At 43.5% G+C, this 22008-nt stretch overlaps 1 protein-coding gene and 1 pseudogene across 2 annotated transcripts in view; one reads left to right on the top strand and one right to left on the bottom strand.

The window, feature by feature from the left end:
- The window catches only part of FECH (ferrochelatase), a 29247-nt gene that overhangs the window by 2324 nt on the left and 4915 nt on the right, over positions 1 to 22008 (top strand). Inside the window, exons 1-8 of one of the 2 annotated variants that reach the window (XM_016129174.2) lie at positions 1185 to 1240; positions 1547 to 1673; positions 5578 to 5697; positions 7218 to 7366; positions 12439 to 12573; positions 15169 to 15275; positions 18707 to 18805; positions 21752 to 21859. In XM_016129174.2, coding sequence (XP_015984660.1) covers positions 5600 to 5697; positions 7218 to 7366; positions 12439 to 12573; positions 15169 to 15275; positions 18707 to 18805; positions 21752 to 21859 — 696 coding nt within the window. In that variant the 5' untranslated portion in view covers positions 1185 to 1240; positions 1547 to 1673; positions 5578 to 5599. Of the gene's footprint in view, positions 1 to 1184; positions 1241 to 1546; positions 1674 to 5577; positions 5698 to 7217; positions 7367 to 12438; positions 12574 to 15168; positions 15276 to 18706; positions 18806 to 21751; positions 21860 to 22008 lie in introns of those variants that run through there. The other variant, XM_016129173.2, reaches the window with a different exon arrangement.
- LOC118610495 lies at positions 6230 to 6345 on the bottom strand (annotated as a pseudogene).

The following is a 22008-nucleotide window of genomic DNA, read 5'->3' as shown; positions in this document are numbered from 1 at the left end:
TACAGTCTGGGTAGTTGGAAAGCTAAGTGGCCTGGAGATACCATTCTCCTATATTTTTATTTTTATCACATGCTAGGTGATGGAAAAATCAGAGCAGGTGTAGACCTTGCGCTCTGGACATGCATGACTAAAAAAATGCCAGCACTAATCCTACGTGGCAGGCCCTGCGCAGAATGCTTTTATCTGATGTGATCTTCACGAGGATGTTTTGGTGTCATTTTGCAGCCGGGGAACCTAAGGTTCAGGAAGATTATAATCCAATCCCAGTTATATTACTAATCAGTGGCAGAGCTGGATTCAGTGTCAGATCTGCTTGTCCCGAGCCCGAGTTCCTCACCAGGACATCTGTGACTCATAAATAGGAGGAGGGAAGGAGGAGACTGATCTTAGCCTGTTTTCAAACCGGTTGGTTTGAGATTAGGGAAGGGAAGTCACATGTACAGGGTGGGGCTGCACCTGCGTACCTACGGCCATGGACTCCTCAATTCGGGTGGGTTCCCCAGACCCACCACTGACTCTTGTGAGGCCCAGGGCAAGAGTGCAAATGAACCACACATCGTATGTGGGATCGCAGGCTAACAAACCAAAATATATTCTGTTCTCCTATGCTGACAAGTAGACCTTCATAACTGCCTGGAGTTGCTGCAGAAATGTGGGAGAGGCCTCGGAGACTTGCCTCCGGCCTGCAGGCTTCCCTGCTTCTCTTCTCACTGCTGGCTCTGTCCTGCATTGTGAAGAGTCTTGTGCATACACGCGTGCGGACGCTCCTGTGTCTGTGTGTTCAAGCTCCAAACAGCCACCCGTTGGCTACCCTTCAGGTCAGGGATTGCTTACACTGATGGCACGATCGGCCCTCAGGAGGGCGCACCCAGGAAAGAGGCCTGTGCAGACCCTGAAAGTGGATGTGGGGCTTGGGGGTCAGGGAATTCTGGAATACTAGGACCCTGGTCAGGAGCGTGGGGTGTGGACTCAGGGGTTCGTGAATGCTTGGCCGTGCAGACTGAGCACCCCGCGGGGTGGGTGCAGCAGGAGGAGCGCCAGGGCCCCCTTGTTGGCCCCAGAGCCGCACCGGGGGCCTCGGCACTCGTGCTCTGTTAGAGAAGGCTCGTAGGCAGATTCGAGATCTGTGCAGCTGGTGGGAAACTGGGCCACTTTCCACTCCTTAAGGCAGTAGCTCTTACCTCTGCAGGCTCCTCACCTTTCATATGAGCAGCATGCTGCCCTCGGTAGCTTCCAGAAGGTACGGTGATTCTCATGCGGGATCCTATCAAAGTCTTCAGTCAAGGCCAGGGGGAGGAGATGTGTGGTTTCTAGAAAGGATCTGTGTAGATCCTGCTGTGCTGTCCTGGGGTGGGGGGGGGGTGGGCACCACGTCCCCTGGGAGGGGCCTCACGTGCCTTCACCCACCCGCGGAGAAATGCTGAGAAAATCACCTCTGCGGTAGCGTCTCTTTAAGTTTTAAATCCAGGAATTATGTTCCGAGGACCTCTTCCCAGGACGTCACTCCCCAGCCCGATCTCACGCGCCCACTTTCCTGTCGTCACAGTGGTGCATGGCAGGCCAAGGGCCCCTCAGCCCTGGAGGCGCCGGTCGGACGCAGCCGCAGCGACAGCCGCCCCAGAAGCCGCCCGACGCGCCAGAAGCCCCAAACCTCACGCGCAACCAGGGGAGAGGTACGAGCCTCATTTTAGGTACCAATGAGGGTTTTCGTTTATCGATGCAGACACCAGGCTCCCTAGCAGGAAGCGGTGTGATTGTCTGGGCTTTCCTTTTAGACAGCTGTTAAACTATTAAACGGACTTCACTCCCCCCGCCCCCGCCTTAGGGCTTTTCATTTTTTTTTTGAATTTTTACAAATTTTAAAATCATCTATTATTTATTTTCCAGCTTTATTGAGGTACAGTTGACACATAAAAACCCCACAGGGCTTTTGTTAAAGGACATGGAGTTGAGTACAAACAGGATGCAAATCATTAGGAATTTAGTTCTGCGATATGTCACGTAGCACCAATTCTGCATATGCTGGAAACGTATTTATGAACAGAACGCAGTCGTACCTATGAAATGTATGCCCTGCGTAGGATCGAGAATAACTAATCTACCAAGATTTTCTGCAGTAAACCCTACCTTCGTTTTTCATCTGTTCGCACCATGAACATAATTGTAAGTGACATAATGTGATTTGTAATTTACTGAAGAAATGAAGTGCCTGCTTCATACCTCGCCGTGGCCGTCCGCGGGCTGACGCCAGCCGGCATGGCACTGGCGTGGGTGTCCTCTTTCATCACAGAGGCCACAGCTGTCCTCAGGGCTTCCTCTGGCACGGAGGCAGGAAAAGAAGGTGGAGAACAATCATTGAAATGAGCGCCTACGGCAGAATAGGAGTGTGTTCACTCCCATTGTGTTCACTCAGTGACGAGCTAAGCTTCTGTTATGTGTCATTAATAGTTTAAAGGGGGAAACCTCATATTTTGAGAATTCCAGAATATAAAAAAATGGCAAAACATTGAAACCTTTTCAAGGGAGAAATTTTAAATAGTTTTTCACCGTATACATATTTATGTTCAAACAAAGGGAACTTGGCCGGTCAGACCTCGGTCTCAGATGTGCTCTGTCTAGAGGGGCGAAAAGACAGAGACCCTCGAATGAAGCTTTGTACTTCACATTCTGGAAAAGGGATGTCGGACCAGGGCTCACTAATGCAGCATTCATCATGCACAACACAGTTTTGAATGATGTGCATGTGTATTTAGGTATTTTCAAATCGTGTGCATCTCGTGTATAAGATCAGCATGGTTTGCAAAACGGGTTCACAGGGCAGGGTGGCGTCCCATTTTAAGCCACTCTTGTTTTGAGCTCAGGTGTAGATGAAAAACAGTTCGAAATCCCGTTTGCACATTGATACCCTCTGTGGCTTAGGTGGGTCTCTTAGCCTGGGGTTTCTTAACCACTCATCTGTGAACTGGCAGCAATCCATGGAAAAAAAGCACTTAATTTATTGTGAGTCACATATTTTGAGAGTAAAAGATAGAATCCCAAGAGAACACTGGTGGTCTGAGTAGAAAGATTAAGGGAATATTACAGTTTCACAATATAATGAATCTGGAATTTTCAGGTGTCAAGAAAAGAAAGCCTAACACATTAATTAATTCAGTGGTAGGACTTCAGGTTGGAGGGGGTGGGAAAGTTATAGAACAAGACACCTGCAGTGTAGTTCATGGTTTAATAAAAAGAAGATTCGACTCCCTTCCTCTAACACAATGTTCTCTACAGAGGCCAGGGGACATTTTTGCCCCTCAGGACATATTTGGCAATGTCTAGAGACATTTTTGGTTGTCATAATCAGGGTGGGGTGGGTGCTATTATCATCTAGTATGTGGAGGCCAGGGATGCTATCAACCTCAGCCTTCCACAACCAAGGTTACCCAGCCCCGCAAATGCCAGCCGTGCTGAGGCCGAGAAACTCTGGTCCCAGGGAGTGATGTGGAAAGTCAACTTAGTTAATTTTTATAATGGGGTCTGCATGAGAAAATCTCTGACTTCATTGTAATGCAGCATTTCCCTTTCCCCAGGAATTGGTTCCGATTTTGAAAATTTAGGCTGAGGATTCAGATTTTACCTTCAGTATGCTTGGTCAAGGAAACAGTTTCCATCTGTACAAATTTGACACACTCTGCTGTCTAACATTGCCAAATGTTGTTAACAGTTGTTTAAAAATTGCAATTAAACTGCCATCATAATATCATTAGTTTTAGAACACATTAAGAATAGTTTTCCAAACAGGAGCCATCTCAGCAGGATTGTTTTAGTCACTACAGTAGCTAGAGGTGGTCTTGATGTAGATTTACAAAATGCATTCTTGATAATGGTGTTTTAGATAAACCTCAGTCTAGTTATTTCTCAGCTGCTTTATCAAGAGTGACAGGAGAGTATGTCCATACAATAGAATATTATTCAGCCACACAAAAGAAGTACTGATTTATGCTACAACATGAATTAATCTTGAAAATTTTATGCTAAGTGAAAGAAGCCAGACACGAAAGGCCACATATTATATAATTCTGTTTCTGTGAAATGTCCTAAGTTGGCAAATCTGTAGATTCAGGAAGTAGATTAGTGGTTGCCAAGCGGGTGGGGGAGGGCAGAGGAGGTGGCTCTAATGGGTATGAGGTTTCTTTTTGCGGTGATGAAAACGTTCAGGACTTAGATACTTGTGATGGTCTTGTAACCTCATGAATATATCAAAAACCACCGAATTGTACAGTTTAAAATGGCAAATTTTATATTATATGAATCATATCTAAATTTTCTTTAAATCGAAAAAAAAAAGGAAGAAGCACTCCTGTTTGCCTTAGTTTCCCCCCACCTGCAGGCTCTGTCGCTGCCATCACATGGCCACCCATTCATGCGAACACACAGGCCTCCAGTTATTCGTCCTGTCTCAGCCTCTGACTTCATAGTTGCGGGTTTCTGGTCATGGTTTTCTGGCGGCTCCCAGAAGCCTATGGGATGTTGATTCTACTCTGACTCCACCTTGACCCCTGGTGGGTTTAGGAATAGAGAACCCGTCCCATCCTGGCCTGGCTCACTTTGGGCTTGTGTCAACTATAAATCCGCTCTGGATTTTTTTTTAGAAATTTACGTTTTTGCGTAGTCCTATTGTTTCTGTATAGTCCTATTGTTTTTGTTTGTTTGTTTTGATTTCTCAGAAGCTGTTTTACCTAAAACTTATGGAGTTTTTGTTTTCATTTTGCTTTTTCTTGCTCTTTGGGTGCTCGGTTGTTTAGCTTGGGACTAATTTGAATAAATCAGAGCAATTTCGTACAGGGATTACCTAAGCAGTGGATTTAGATGAAGGATGGAGAGGTGAGAGTAAAGTGAGAAATGCAGTTTATCACAGCAGGAGACACTGAAGAAGGAGTAGAGGCAGGTGCTGGAGAAGGAAGCAGAGTAGCAAGAAATAATTTGTCAGTAATTAATAATCATCTAAAAAAGAAGGGATCAGAGTGAGACATGGGCTGGTACTAAACTCTGGAGGCTTAAAATTATAGGGAAACCAAAGGTGTCTCTGTGTATAATAGAACTTACCGTGTGCACTAGCTCATGCAAGGGACAGCTACATTCCCATTTAATACTCAGCACAACCTTTTGAGGCAGGCGGTGGCCTCTTCTACTTTACCGATGAGGAAACTGAGGTTTGGAGAGATCAGATAACCTGTGTTTTCATGTGTATTTATAAGGCTCTCACATGATCGTCAGGACAATTTTAGGTTTATACTTCAATTCTCAGTCCCCAAAGGTTGGGGTCTTTGTTCAAGGCTGATAGTTTAATAGAGAAATATTTCGAACCCAGGGAAGACCAGTGCCATGGATGGAGGTCGCGGTCTCAGCGGGGACCGTGCAGAACTGGAGACTCATACGTCCCCAGATAAGTAGGTGGACGGCAGTGAACAGGTCTGTGGGTTTTTACCTTTGCATCGAACAAATAAGATGAGAGTTTGCTAGCCAAACCAAAATTCTACCTGAGAGGAAACTGAAAAGTGTTACAAGTCAACTGTTGCATTTCGTCTTGTGTAGGAAGCCGAAAACTGGAATATTGATGCTAAACATGGGAGGCCCCGAAACCCTCGGAGAAGTTCACGACTTCCTCTTGAGGCTCTTCTTGGACCGGGACCTCATGACGCTGCCTATTCAAGAGTAAGTTACCTGTGACACCCGCACTTATTCGTAATTTGTGCAATGTGTTTGCCTTATGTGCATCTCAGTTCTATAGTTTCAAAAAAATAAACGGTTATAATGCATGTGTGGTAGTGGCTAGGGCAGCGTTATGATTCTCCACTGGATATAAGAAAGACATGGTAATGGGAGAATTGCAAGAGGGAGAGAAAGCAAGTCCGTGAGCGTTCTCCGGGAGCCCTGTCCTCCCAGAGCTCTGGAAATGGCAGCTGTCCCGACCTAGCTGAGGCACCTTGGAAGATCTTTAGAGATGAATTTGTTCCTGGCTCGTAGCAGCTCAGAGTTAATCAGGGAAGCTGTGACTGTGACTCGTTTGTACTGTGAATATGGATTTTTGCCGTCTTCTTCCTTGCATCCTTCCCTCCCTCCTTCTTTTCGTCCTTTTTCTTTATTTTTTATTTTTTAGGCGAGGCAACCCTTGGTTGACCTCACAGTTTGCAAAGACCTTGTCAGCTTATAATCCCTTATTTTTAAAATTTTAAAAATTCTTTTACAACTACAGTACCTGGTCTTCCTAGGTGGTCTATCCACGTACTAACCAGGCCCGACGCTGCTTAGCTTCCGAGATCAGATGGGATCGGGCTTGTTCAGGGTGGCATGGCTGTAGACTCTCCTATTTCTTTTAAAATTGGTTTTTGTCATGAAAAATGTATACATGTATATGATAAAAAATGCAAATAGTATAAAAGCGTTTACAGTAAAAAGCAAGTGTCCCTTTAATCGAGGACTCCAGCCTCCCAGTTACCCACCCGAGGTGAGCAAGCAGTTACACCCAGAAGCAGCCCGGGCATATCCAACACATATACACATACACATATATGCGAATTACGTAGACGTGAACATACTTAGGTGCATTATTAGGCACTTTACTATTTTACTTATTTTTTTCGAAACTTAACAATGTATCTTGGAGACTGTTCCATAACAGATTATATAGATTTGGTTCATTTTTTTCATGACCATAAAGAATTGCATTGTATGGTTGTGCCTTAATTCATTTAACCAGTGCCTCCCTGTGGACATTTAGGTTGCTTATACTATTACCGTGAACATTCTTGAGCATGTTACACCTTTGCTCGCACATGCAAATGTATGGGATTGATGTGCATTTTCTTAATTAGGAGGAACATGTGCTTCCTAACGTCTGGTATCCTCCCAGCTCCTGCCAGCCACAGGACCAGGTGTTAAGACAGGAACTAGCGCACACCCAAGGCCTCCCCACAGGTGATCTCGCCTCCAGAACAACTCGTGGGGCAGAGGTGGCCGCCCCTCCCTAGGGAGTCTCGTTTTCTCTCTCTAATCTAGGCCGGAAGAGCTGGCCATTGTCAGTGACCCCAAGCTTTAATTTTTAAAGGCTTGATCTTGTTAGGCTCTTTTAAAAATTTTGCTTATCCTTTTTTTTTTTTTTTAATCAAGTAAAAAATGCGTCTGAGTTGCTAAGATGGAATAAAATCCACTTACCTACTTGTTAAATGCTCTAGTAAGCTGGCACCAATCATCGCCAAACGCCGAACCCCCAGGATTCAGGAGCAGTACCGCAGGATCGGAGGCGGGTCCCCCATCAAGATGTGGACTTCCAGGCAAGGAGAGGGCATGGTGAAGCTGCTGGACGAGCTGTCCCCGCACACGGGTACGGTGTTTCTCAGTTAACGGCCCACTAGGTTTGCTCTTCCGAAGCAGTTAGGAAACTCTCGGACGCCGAATGTCGTTCTGTGTCCTGGCTGCTCTCGATGTGCGCGGTTCCTGTGTGATGCACGGTCACTTAACTTAGCCCTCGAGGCCTTATTCTTCGTCCTGGCTGTAGGACCTTTTCTGTTATTTCCTTTACATTACAAATAACAAAGCTAAAGATTTGGAACATTCATTTCCAAAGGAAGTTTGAAGTAAGTATGTGTTACGTTGAGCTAGATTCCAAAAGGCCGTATACCGTGAGTAAAAGAGGCAGATATCACTGCCCTAGAAGGACATTCGGGGGGAATGCTGCTCTTGTCCTCTCGTACTGTGTGGATAGCTAATTAGATCAACATTTAGAGCGGAGTTAGCTAGCTGTCCTGCAGCCGTGAGACTCTTAAGCAGCTTTTAGCAACTGCTTTCAGCTCTTGGCAATACCACCGTCGTGAGGCACGTAAGGGCCTTGTCAGATGTGTCACCGGAAAGAGGGTCGCACACATCTGGCAGGTGTCCCCTGAGAACCCCCAACGCGGAATGATAACGTGCAGCATCGAACACCGACTGCATGAACGAACTGTTAAGTGCCGTATTTCATTGCATTCAAGAGACCATTGATTGTAGGACGTACCATTGTTTTTACGTAATTTTAAGATGCACACATACATACACACACACAAAAAAACTGCCTGTTAATTTTAAGAGAGCATCTGTAGGTGTGGACCCGTGTGAGAAATGCTAAAACAGAAAATGTGCATCTTAGGACACGTGAAGTATGTTAATGGCAGACACATTTTGGGGCTTCAGGATCAGGAATGTGATACTGTGGGGACCCTCAGCGAGAGCAGCCCTAGGCACGGCCACCAGCATGCCGCTCTTCTCTGAGAGGACGTTGCTGAGCATCGACTCGAGCTGCTCTCAGAAGCTGGTCTCCCATCGCACACAAATAGGGACACAGGGCTCTCTAGCCCCCAGCGGATCAGCTCACTCGGAAAATTGCTCAGTTGCGTGTCTGAATGTTACATTTGCTTTCTGCCTTCACGTGCGGCTCCAGGGCGTCTCTTACCCAGTTCAGCCACACGTGCCACAGTGTATCTTTTAAAATGCTGGGTCAGTGAGACCTGGCTGATCTCTACTCACACCTACTTGACGGAGAACAGAGTCTCTTGTTATCAGCAGTTTACCGTAATAAAAGGTTTAGTGCGAATTGGATCTATAACTGGTCCTTAGTCTTCGGTAGAAGAAATGAAAGGATGCTGTTTTTTTCTGTTGACGTGTTAGTGTAGTACCCATCACCACAAAGGGCCCCAGTAGAGTTGTCAGACTTGAAAAAGGAATTTAGATGGAGGGCACCCGGGAAAGGTTGGCCTGGAAAGAGTCCCATGGAATGATGTGGATTTAACTCAGTGTTTGAGTTGCTAGCAAACATCTCATCATTTGAACATGTGGCCATTTAGTACAGAGAGAGGAAGTTACAAGCATCTAGATTCTAGGATTAATTATTCCCTGCATTGGTAGGAACCAAAGAATAGTAATACCCCATCCTGGGAGGATTTTTATCCTGACGACCCTTTGGCTTATCTCCATCCTCTGTGGCCCACAGTTGGCACCCTCTGAGGCAAGCAAGTTAAGTTATTGTTTTCTTCTGCATGGTAGGTGGCACCGAGTCATTTCAGCAGGCCCGGTGGCAGGGTATGATAGTGGTGTTTAATAGGGCCCAAGACCACCCACTCATGCATTCATCAGTGGCCCGTCGCGTGCCCTGCACTGTGCGATGCTGCCATTCAAAGTTCAAAAACGTGGTTTCTACTTACACGAAGCCTCCAGCCAGGGGGAGCATTGCTGCTGCAGGCCACTCTGCTTGAGGGGTGGAGGGAACATCATTCACGCAGAGTGCGGAATGGGAAACTGGAGTAGTCTCAAGGTCTGGCCGTGTTTTTGAGCGGACCGGAAGCTTGATGGGAAGGACCCAGGCGGCTTTGGGAGGGGGGAGCAGTCAGTTCCCTCCCTCCCTCACTCGATGCTGCTTTTCCTTCCTGCTTTCTGTTTCTTCGTTTCTCTCTCTCTTCATCTCTTTCTCATTTCTATTTTCTTCTTCTACTTTTTTTCCTGCAAAATTATAAAGTTTATTTTTGTACTATGTCCATTTCTGTTTAAAAAAATTCACTTTAGGCAAAAAATAAAATAAAAAAAATAAGTGTGAGGATTGCAGACAGATAAAAAAAAATTTTCATGCTCTCATTTTTTAGGGAAATAGTTGTTGCTTGGTAGCCTGTGTAGAAATTTTGAGACTTGCACTGTCTTCACATAGTACTGACTGTTAACTTATATTCTGTGTTATATGAGAAGAATATATCTTGGAATTGGTTTTAATTAGTTACACCACATTATAGTAATTTAGAGAATCCAGGAGGAAGTAGATGTGAAGTGTAATCATTTCATGAAAATTCTAAATTCGAAATACATTTTAAAAATTATAGTTTAGTTACGTACACTGACTGCTTTCAGTGAAGCTGAAGTAAGTGTTACTGAGTAAATAGTTCTGTTCTTTCTGGGGTGCGTGATGGGGAGGAAGGGGTGTCGGGTCTTACAGATGGAGCTGGCTTCTTAGTCCTGGCTGTCTGACTTCAGGCAGATCGCTTACCCCGCTAAGCCTCATCTGGGGACGTTAACAACCCACTCCTAGGATCATTGTGAATATTAAATAAAATAATCCAGAAAGGCGTTAGCATGGCATGTGGTAGATGACAAACGTTCAATAACCGTAAGCTTTTATTCGTCTTTGGCACAGGGTTCATGATCTGATGCAAACTAGAAAGCATTATGCTCTCTATTTCACACGTTTCTCTCAAAGTCATGTACAAATCAGGCATATGAACTATTGTACATGCTAAGTTAATGGACTGACAGTGTTTTACTGTTTAAAAATCCAGTTTCTCTGTTCCTTTTTTCCTTTCCTCATTCTCACCAAAGTGCTCGCCGGGCAGCTCTGCGGCCTTAGGAGGCTAGGCCAGGGAGCCCCATGTTCTGGGCCCACGGGGGCAGGCATGCTGCTGGTTAGTCCGGGAGGCTCCCCGACCCCCGCTCTCCTGCTGCAGCAGCCAGCGCAGTGCGAAACCCATCCTGACCGCCACAGAACCTTCCTGAACTCTTGGTACTTCCTCAGGAGAGGTCCAGTCGGAGAGCACACACTGTCATTTTTTTCTAAATGTGTTTTTGTAAGCCATCTTTAATCTAACGGTTAAGCAAGGCTTATCTGTACTTTGCAGAATATTTTTTTTTCTCTCACTTCAAAACGTGGACACCACCTTGCCATTATCTGCAAGGGCAGCCTTTCTACCTCCCTCAGTCTACAGCATCGAGGACTCCCAGATCCCAGGAATTTGCATCTTTTCAAAGGTGGAAAGAAAATGTGAGAAGCTAGTTGGCCCGCAGCAGTGGGGGATCTTAAGAACTATGTCAATCTGAGAATTGTATCATCTCAAAATAGATTGGAAAGCAAATTCCACCTCACCACCAAGAGCACCTTAAAAATGGACTTGTTGATATTGTGATAGTTGGCCGTTTTACGATGAGTCACATAATCTTTGAACAGTCATTTGGAGTTTGCTTACCGAGTCAAGTTCTCTGGTGTGTTTTAACTGCGGCTGACCATATTTTATGCAAGAGAACATAAAATTGGTGGCCTAGAAGGGACAGAGCTCAAAATGATTCCATTTGTACCCTTTCCTTCCTCTTTTTGTGGTCCCCAACCAGAGAATCTCGAATCAGACCATCTTTCCCCTACACATACATGCTTCTCTCTCTTTTCAGTATTCTGCTTCTAGGTAACATGCTTCTTTTGGTTTGAGTCATCATTTTCTGGGTCAAATTATTGAGGGATTGTGTGCATGTGTGTGTGTGTGTGCATGTGTGTGTGTGTATAAACAACAAATGCATTTATCTTTCATTTTGACCTAAATTTTTTTTATGTGGCAATTTAGTGTCGCATTTTTAGTTGCGGCCGCTTCTAATGGTTGGACAGTAAACATTGTCTTGAGCTTACTGTTACTTAGTATTTATATAACATGTTCTCAGTATCATCCCTGAGTATCAATTAGTCGTAATCCGATGACAGGATAGGAAACAAGACTGGGTAACCTTAGGAAACGTTCCGTTTTATGATTTTATAAATGCCTAAGAAACGATATGGTTGTGGATGCTTTTAAAATACAGGGGGAAAAGGTGCAGGAAGACAAAGGAGGAGAGAGAAGAGGGAGTTGGTAAAGCGATGGAGGAAGGATCACAAAGAGATATGGCTGACTTGGCTCATTCAGGTGCCAGGAGCAGTTATTATAAATCCCACTTGGTGCCTCCAATGTAAACATTGTTGGTGGCTTTTTTTTTTTTTTTCATATACTAAGTGAGGAGAATCATTTCAATCATTTGTTCTCAATGAACTTATATTGAGTATCCCAGAGCTTTTATATAAACCAGGTGACCTGGGGTTTGAGGGGCCTGGAGGAGGGAACTCTGGGGGTAGAAGCAAACGGGGGCATGCAGGGAACACGGGCTCTGGGATGGGGAAGGCCCGTTGTAATTTCAGCTGGACCATCTGCTAGCGTGACTTTGAGCAGGTTCATTAACCTTTGAGAGCTTCTGTTTCCTTCTCTGAAAAGTGAGGTATAATGAGTGATAAAGGGAAAAGGCCAAGTGTCTACCATGGTGTCTGGTACATGAGAGGAGTTGACACTTTAAGAATTAGGCACAGAAGAGGATTAGGCACAGAAGCTTGAGTTTTAAAAAACCATTGTGCCAAGTAAAGGTGTGTGTGTGTGTTACAGGGGAAATTGGTCCCTGAAAACAGTGATTAAACGTCCATGGACTAGCTGGAGACTGGATAAGGAACAAGGAATATTCTCTGCTCCCCCCATTATCAGCACTGTAGGAAATTAGGTCAACTGCTCTTTTTCCTGGACAGTGCATTGCATTTGGTGACTGAGGAATCCGTATAAAGATTAATACTTTCTCCTTTCCACACATGCTTCCTAACAGCCCCTCACAAATACTATATTGGATTCCGGTATGTCCATCCTTTAACAGAAGAAGCAATTGAAGAGATGGAGAGAGATGGGCTTGAAAGGGCTATTGCCTTCACGCAGTACCCACAGTACAGCTGCTCTACCACAGGTAAGGGCTTCTCTTCGACGGTGGGAGGGCGGGCATGCCCCTGGCAAAAATAACCAGGGACCCTGAGTGTGGAGGGAAAGGATAAATTGTTTGTGATTTGAATGCAAATCCAGCCTGTCTCCTTTAAACACGAGAGTTCAGGTCAGTCCACTTGAGATCTCATGGTTCATCTGTCCCTTGAGTTATTGGCCAGTTGGCTGAGAATTACAAATGGTGGGTGGAAGGCGGTAGCTGCTGGTGTTCAGTGCTTTAACGCAGTTATATAATGGACCAGTAATGAACCTTAAGCCACTTTATACGTTTGTGTAATAAACCTTATTTTTATGGCTACCCTAATAGTCTTGTTAATGTAGCAAAGGTGATTGCTATTTCCATTTTGAAAGCAGAAGTGCCCATATAACATTGGAAATACTCATATTTTTTTTTGTTATGCTTCAGTTATGGGTTGGTTACTGGTTAACTCAAAGCCCGGTTTGAGTTTCCCTTTGCAAATTTAGTGTTCTAGATTTTGGAAAATATTATTGCATGTTATTTTCCATATATTTAACTGGAGCAGGAGAATAATCTATGTTTGCCAATCCCTGTCCCATTGATTGTAGATAAAGCTTCTACTGTTAAGCACAAATACATTTGTTTTCTATTTCAAGAATCAGGGTCAGCACATTTTTACTCTCAAATTCCTTTTGGATATTAGTGTGTATTATTATTCTATAACTATAAGGAGAAACAAAAGGCTGCTGGAAAATATATTCAAAGCCTGTTGTTTGTGTGCCTTAAGTATTTGTTCTGAACACCTGTGAAAATGCCTGAGTTCTCAGATACCCTCAGGAGTTTGAATTGTGATTTCTTTTGGAAATGTCCCTCTGCGACTTCAAAATGTCTGCTAATATGTTATTGGAGAATGAATCAGATTTTATAAATTTCTAAGCTATAATTTTTCCTTGCTTTAAAAAATATTTTTCAACATATAGATGTCTGCTCTCAAAATTAGACAAGAAGACGGTTGTTTATGTAACAAAGGTGGCTACGGGTCATTTCACAGCTGGCTCCATCAGTGTGCTCAGAACGTCAGTGTCTACGCAGTCTTACCCTAGTGCGTGTCACGTGTAAGGGCAGGTGCATCTTCACTTCAGAGATGGGAAAACCTTCAGGAAGCACATTTGTTCTTTGAGGCCACTAAGGATCATTTATTACATCTTTTAGACACATGTTGTGGCAGAGCCAGTATATACCGTGTATCAGTCACAGCAAGATTTCTAGTTACAGTTTCCTCTTAATGACTACTTTTGGTAGGTCATGAAATATTCCTGAGGGACCCAGAAGAACTAATGTGACTTCCAGAAGTCCTGGCCCGGATCTTGTGTATCTGGAAACGATATTCACCTGTAAAATGTGGTTTGCAGCATGACTGTGGTGGTGACTACTTTGTGATTTTGGGAGAGATTGTTTTTTAACCTGGAATGGATTCAGTTTGGATTCATCGTTCTATCCTACTCATCAGAGTGGAACTCATTTATTTTTTTGAATTTGAGTCTGAGCCTTAGAGCACCACATTAGATTTAAATATGGCTCTGTCCTGACTAGCATTTTTTAAAATTTGGTAACCTAACTGATTAATACTTTTTGCAGTTAGAGAAGCCAGTGGATTGGTGTTGGGAAGCATGAGGATGTTTTGGCACTTTGGCCCTGCGTTAAGATTGATGGGGAGGCCCCGCCCCATGTTAGGATTAAGGCTTGGCCACAGTGCCAGCCCAGCTAGGCCAGAACCCATTGGGCTGCATTGGGTTGGTACCTTTACCTTCCTATAGGCTTTGAATTTTCATCATTTCCATCTCTTTATTTAGAAATACAAATTTTGTTAGATTACCTAACAAACGATATCCATCTATTTTATTCCAGGGAATGACGACAATTTTGTAGAAGCAGTTAAAAATAGAATGTGTTTACAAAAACCTCAATAAGCTACTCTTGCTTATTGACAGGCCCTTAGAAAGGATGACTATAAAGCTTTAATTGTAACGTGGGAAATAGTTATCTCATAATATTAAGTGAAAATACTCAAAATACTCAAGATACAAAATTGCATATATACTAAAAGTTACAACTTTGTAAAACAAAAGTTATAAAGAAAAATAATAATTGGAAAGGACTGTGCTATAATAAAACAATATTAGCATGCTGGGATAATGGCATTTTTTTTTTTTTTCCTTTTTCAGCCCTTATATTTTCTGGAATAGGGTTGATTACCTTAATAATGAGAAAAAAAATTTTTAATACGCTTTCAGTTGTAAGGCTTGGTCCCTGCAAATAACGACCGGTTATATTTCGTAAATCCACTGCCATCCTGTTTTGCCCTAGAAATGACCTCAGCAATCTTTGAAAGGCCATTGAAATTGATTGCTTTTTAGTGACCTTCATTTGCAGGGTAGTTAAATCTATATACATTTTAGAGTTTCAAAATGACCGTAATTAGACCGATTCAGTATATAAGCAGTCGTCTGTTTTGAACCTAAGATCACTGCCTTCACTAGTCCGTTTTTTGTTTTCACCGTAATCAACATGCATTTACTGAGTGGCTCCTACTGTATATTTCAGGCAGCAGCTTAAATGCCATTTACAGATATTATAATGAAATGGGAAAGAAGCCTATGATGAAGTGGAGCACAATTGACAGGTGGCCCACACATCCCCTCCTCATCCAGGTAAGCCAGCAACTACCAGTGGCCCATCACCGCAGCTTCCGGTGTGGGTCAGACTCTTGACCCTACCTGGTTTGCGGGTGTACTTCTGAGCTTCCCTGTTCTCTTGCTTAAATTGTGTGCTGGGGATTAAAAAAAAAAAAAAATTAGAGTCTTGATTTATTATGACAAGAGAAAATAAATGTAAAGATTAAAGGTGAGAATCTTTTCTTTCTTTAGCTGAATACTGTCAGTCATAAACCATAGCAGAATTAGATTTTGTTTCCCAGTCACCAGACTGTTAAAGATTATGCAAGGTGTTTCTGCTAGTTTATATCCATAGATTGAATGACTGACAAATCAATCTTCTCTTTTCTAAATCTTTAATGTCAAAAGGTTTAAAAAACTTTAAAGATAGGGTATCTACGTGTTCTGAGACATAAAATTTAACATTTTAATTGAGAAAGTTGAGTGCATTAGAAAAAATTTCAAATTTCTCCTATATAATTTATATTTATATATTTATATTAATAGATGCTTGATTTTAGGAGAATCAGTCAAAACTACAATTCCAAAACCCAATAGCTTCAAATTGGAGTTATTATATCCTTTTTTTTTTTTGCCCTTTGAATATGAGAAGGCTATAGGTAATTTCCCTAAATCATGGAAATATAGTTTTGCTCTGCCAGTGGAAGTTATTTGAATTAGTTTAGATAGGAGAAATAGTAAGTGATTTATAGTTCATCCAGTTTCTGTTTCACTCCTTGGACATTCTCTGGTGAAATACCAGCCGAACACCCTTTTTTAAAGCCGGGAGTCGCTTAAAATCTGCAACCACTAGATGGGGCTAGACATCGTTGAAAGCAGGCCAGCTTCTGGCGCAGACAATGACCCCCAGGCACGCAGATGGTGTGAAGGGTTAACCCTTAGGTTAGAATCCAGTTTCAAGTGGAAAGGGAGGACGCCTCTCCTGTGGGATGAGCATAGTGTTGGTCTCATGTCCCCCCACCACTCGGCTCTGCTCTGCCGTGGGGTCCCGTTGATATTGCCGGAAGCCCCAGCGAGCCCTGACGGTTTTGCTCTTGGAGGCCTGTGATCGGAAACCAGGGGTGTTTCAGGTCAGCTCTGACATGTGGTTACAGAGGACTGAGGGATCTGCGCAGCATCTGCCTGCCCTGATCCAGCGAGTAATTAGATTTGCATTAAAATTCAGCCCTTTGAAAAGGGGGGGGAGGCAGAAAGATGGAAAGGTCTCTTAAACGGAGGAAGTCTCCGTTCATAAAATGAAAGGGAATTGTGGAGGCATTTATCAGGATGGTGTGATTGAAGGCTCTGAGAGCTGCCTGCCTCTTTCATTCTGCGGGGGGACTCCACCGAGAAAATACCGAAAATACCGCAGATGGGAGTTGAGATGATTCAAACGGCACCTCTTGCCCACGGCTCCTCAGTTTGGACGATGGCTTAGAGTCTGTTGTAAGCCATGACAGATTGTGTTTGTGCTTGTCATTTTTCAAAATGAGAAAAAGAAAAATACCAAAATTTTTCAGAATCTAAAACTTACAGATTTTATTCTTAATATTAAGTAGGTTACGTGGAGAGATTTTATATCTAGCAGAAATAGAAAAAAAAAACAAAGTAAACTAAAAGTATAAATTAAAAGCTAAAACTATACATATTTTAAATCTATATTTCTTCTTATTATAGGTAGTAATTATTCGGAATAGTCATTTTACTACTGTTATCTGGCTGTTGGAATAATTGAAGTAAATGAATGGTCCTCCTTCTGTAGGCTTTTGTCCAAAATAATCCTTTCTGAGCATCCTTAGTTTCCAAACACTGCAAGGACTACCAGAAAATACTGTTTTTGTTAGTATCTAATCCTATTACATTTACTCTATAAGTAAATCATATATTTTGAAAAGGGAACTGACTCTAGACACGGTGTTATGCCATAGGGCATTTATTTATCAAATTTCAAAAGCTCTGGAAAGATTAATAATATCTTAATATTTATTGAGGGATAATGTACTCATCCTTTAGGATTAACTAGTGATATATCCAAATATCAAGTATAATTTTATGTGGTTCTGGTAAATTGTCCTTCATAATATTTATATTTTTATTTATTTTCATTTTTTTAGTTTTTAGAGTCAAAAGGAAAGTTTATTAGAAAAGGGATAACACTCCACAGACAGAATATGGTCTCCTCTCAGAGGCAGAGAGTGAGGGACAGGGCAGGAGACAGAGAGAGAGACAGAGAAAAGAGACTGAGAGGGGCCTATAATATTTTTAAAAACCCTTTTATTTGGAAATAATTTCAAATATGCAGAAAAGTTACAAGACCAAGAATAGTATAAGGAACTCTTATCTATTCTTTACCTAGATTCACATATTATCATTTATCCCTGAATGTATGTCTATATATACATAAAATTTTTTGAATCTTTTGTGAGTTTTATGGGTACATATATAAATACATATATTTATAACAAAATCACCCTTCACACCTAAATGGCAGGAATATATTTCTTTCATAACCATGATGCAATATCCCACTTCAGTAAATTTAACATTGATTAATTTATCTAATCTATGTTCATATTAGAATTTTGTCCACTGACCCATTAATGTCCTTTGCAGCATTTGCTTTATAAGTGCAATGACAGAGAATGATTAAAGTGGAAGATGAAAGAAAGCCTCTTCAGATCTGGTATTTCAGCACCTATTGATGTGAATCAGAAAGTGCCAAGTAGACGAAGGAATTAACTGGTCTGGTGGACAGAGATTTGGGGGAGGAGGCGGGGCCTGTGCGTAGCCAGGTTCCACAGATGTGCCTGAATGGGCCCCCGAGTCGGCGCGCCTTTCCCCCCTCTGTGAATTTAATGAGAGTTGTACAGCCCCTCATCTGTCGTGATGAAGGTCGTTACGAAGAGTGACTCAGTGAGGATAGTGAGCTCGGAAGGAAAAGATCATAAAAGTAGATAATATTTTCTTATTCCTCTCCTATTTCTGTCTAATGTATTTTAATGCGATGTGCCTGAAAGCCAAACTAAGGGGATTTAGAAAGACCCCGTAAGCTGTTTTCATGCTAACCGAGCAAATGAGAGGTCTTAAAACAACTTCTCCTTCCCATCTGTGTTTCCTTTCCATCTGGAAGTGTGCCCTGTTCCTCCCGCGGGGAGGCAGGTCCAGAGCATTCATTTTCAGTGAGCCATTAGTGAGCTTTAGAAGTTTCCCATCAAATTCCCTAGGCCCCTGAAACCGTTATGAGCCATTTTGATGATGAACCAAAGCAAGAGAGACTGTACTGTTTGCAGTTTTTCAAAAAGAGAGTTCCAATTTCTGAGGGTTGCAATGAGAGTTTTGGTGTGGCTCTTATTTTTAAAAGATTGTCTTTTCCTTCCATTTCTTTCCTCCCACTTCCTTCGGATCCCCTTTTCTTGGTGTTCCCACAGTGCTTTGCAGACCACATTCTGAAAGAACTGGACCATTTCCCACTGGAGAAGAGAAGCGAGGTGGTCATTCTTTTTTCGGCTCACTCACTGCCGATGTCCGTAAGTAAGAACATTTCGTCGGATGACCCCGTGGCAGGAGATTCCTAAGTGTGTAACATGGACCCAGCTTCTACGACGTCCTGAGCCCAGTGCAAGGACAAATTCTAAAATCTCAGACTTAACGTGGTGCTCCTTTAACTCAACTCACTTCTCGAAATCTAATAACTCATTCAAATTATAATATTTAGAATTTATTGCATAAAAAATTATAATAACTTGAAGATTTAATCACGTATAAGATTTTTTTAGTAAGTGGGACAGTTAAGAAGATTGCTTTTTCCTGCCCGATGTTTCAGTGGGTTGACTCATAGGACCACCATTCAGACTGATTGCTCTCAATCCCATTCTTCTGTCCTTAAGCTTATCAAGCGGCTGTTTGAATTCCAGGAAGCGATGACCATTTTTCACTCGCTAAGACTAGGGACCACACTTTGGCAAGTGAATGTAGAGTGCCTCAAATTGTGATCCGCTTGCTCCTTCGTTTATCATATTACCCTGGCTGTTCATCAAAATACAGCATCTGTACCGTATCTGTTGCATTTTTAGGATCAAGAATGATTGAACTGGCGTGCTGCGCAATATATAGAAGTGCTTAGACTAAGCAGCCAGTTTCATCAGCTTAGAAGCAGCATTGTGTCTTTGCTTTCAGAGCTGGAGAGGAGGAGAATTACATTTTCTTAGGCGTCCCTGAGGTTTTAACTCCAGGATTAATGGCGTTAACTTTAGTGTCGGGGCCACTCTTCTAATTGGTCTTTACTGCCCCCTGGCGGTCACCAGGGTCAAGCCCTTTGCAGCTTTTCCGCTCCTGCATTTCAGCAATACATGGCTCCGGAGAGAAATTTCTCTCTTCTGGAAGCACGCTTACCTTATTTGAACAGGTTCAGATTCTCCTTTCTTGCCTTATGCAAGCACTCTTCACATGCCCCTCTTCCGTTTCCACACTCCTCCTATTTGTTAACCGTCCTGTGTGTGACGAGGCCGCGTCTGCAGTGCCAGAAGGGAAGCTCTTGAACTGAGAAAGGAGGAAGCGCGTTTTTATACGTGAACGTTTCCAGGTGCTGCTTCCCTTTTCAACTCTTCGGGACTGAGCATGCTGCTTCCAGGTTTTATTTTATTTTATTTTATTTTTGCTGCCCAGGGGTTCTGTGTGGGATGGAGGGACGTCACGAGGATGAGGAAGGGGTACGGGGAGAGAGTGCGATCATAGAGGAAGAAAACGGATCTCGCAAGCGCCTCCTTTCCCCTGCGTTTGCTTCTGATGACTTTCCCCTCTTCGTGACTTTTTAAAAACTTACCTTGAAGTCATTTTAGACCTACAGAAGATTTGCAAACACAACGCAAAGAGCTGCCATGTCCCCTTCATGTGGCTGCACCTAACATCGGCATCTCGCGTAAGCACAGGAGGGAGAGCAGGACCTCGAGCGTGGTGCAGGGCCCGTAACCGAGGCCAGGCTTCCCTCGGAGTCCGCCACTTCCGGCTGTCCTTCCGGGATCCAGTCCAGGACCCCACCTCACATTCGCTCGTCATGTCCTCAGTATCCTTCAGTCTGGGGCAGTTCCTCATACTTTTCTTATCTTTCATGACCTTGATGTTTTTGAAGAACGGCTTTGTAGCATGTCAGTTGTCTGGTAGCCTGCTCCTGTGTTTGGATGTGCTTCCTCGGGATTAGGCAGAGATTACGTGTTATAGGGAAGACTACCCCAGAGGCGACCTGTCCTTCCCAGGACATCGTATCAGGGACACTTAATGGCAGTGGGACTTGCTGCTGGTGTTGGTGGTCATTCGTCATTTGTCTAGGGTGGTGTCTGCTGGATTTGTCCATTGTATAGTTACTCTTTTTCTCTTCGTAATTGAAAATATCTTAGGGGAGATTCTTCCAGACCATGCAAATGTCTTGTTTCTCAGACTTCTGCCCACTAATTTTGGTATCCATTAGTGGATCTCGACTGTGGCAATTATTTCTGTGCTTTCCTGATGACGACTTTATATTTCCCTCATTCCTTCCACACTTCTGTTTCTTGTGTTTTTTTTTTACTAACTTTTAGTAATATCATAAACTTATTCTTCATTATTTCGCTTCAACAATATTTACTGAGCACCTGCAGCACCCAGGCACCAGATGGGAATAAACAAAATAGACAAAAATCCTTGCCCCCAGACAATGAGAGGAAAGATAATAAACATGTAAGAAAATCTTATGGCATATTAGGAGGAAATAAGTGTTATGGGAAGAAATACAGCAGGGTAAGCGTATTAGGGAGCCAGTACACGACAATATTAAAGCATTAAAAATGAAATTTCCGTCGAACATTTTAAAAGGTATTAACAAGCTGTTCTGACTTATCAGACGTCCGCTGTCCGCGGAGCGTTCTTCTGCAGTGGACAGAGAGCGGGAATGAGAAGGCACAGGTCGTACTCCTGAGGGGCCCGCGGTCTGGACCCCGGTGCTGCTGCCTTCTCTATTCCGCTAGCGGTTCCCCCTTTTCTTGACCTGGACCCCATCGGCTCAGTTCTGTACATTATCCGTAGAACACTCCTTCAATTCCTGTTCTGAAATCAGCCACTCGAGCGACTCCCAAGGCGGAAGTCCCATCCTGTGCTGACTCTTCCTGCCCAGCTTTTCTGCGTCATTTCCCTATTTCGGAGGAGGGCATAAAGACACCCACCCATTGTTGTATGTCGTCAGTCTCCCACGACTAACGTGGAACATCCAATTTGACATATTCTTTGAGACCTTGGAGGTGATTGAGCACAGTGTCCCCCTTGGCCAGGGAAGAAATGGCTCCAAGGGGATTCGGCGGTTGAGCTCAGGTTGTGTTGTGGTCAGTGCAGGAGACAGCAGGGGATGGCTGCAGGCCCAGGCTCACGCCATGTCACCACGCGGGGTGAGGCCGCCGAGCCCTGCACAGTTTTGGCGACCGAACCCCCTTGTGTCTCCGCTGCAGGTGGTCAACAGAGGGGACCCCTATCCTCAGGAGGTGGGCGCCACCGTCCAGAGAGTCATGGAGAAGCTGAGTTACTCCAACCCCTACCGACTGGTCTGGCAGTCCAAGGTAGGTGTCTTCTGTACGTTCACAGTCAGCTCTTTTGAGGAGGTCCATTTTAGGACTTTGTTATAAAATGATGAGATTTGGCTCTTTTACGTAGACAGACTGTCGTGGAACCCAATTGCTCACCGTAGGCAGAAAGAACTCCACAAGCA

The sequence above is a fragment of the Rousettus aegyptiacus genome, unplaced genomic scaffold (assembly GCF_014176215.1).
Source record: "Rousettus aegyptiacus isolate mRouAeg1 unplaced genomic scaffold, mRouAeg1.p scaffold_m13_p_12, whole genome shotgun sequence".
NCBI classification, from domain to species: domain Eukaryota; kingdom Metazoa; phylum Chordata; class Mammalia; order Chiroptera; family Pteropodidae; genus Rousettus; species Rousettus aegyptiacus.
The sequence above is the reverse complement of the archived record's forward strand: the minus strand, read 5'-3'. Positions and strand labels throughout refer to the sequence as shown.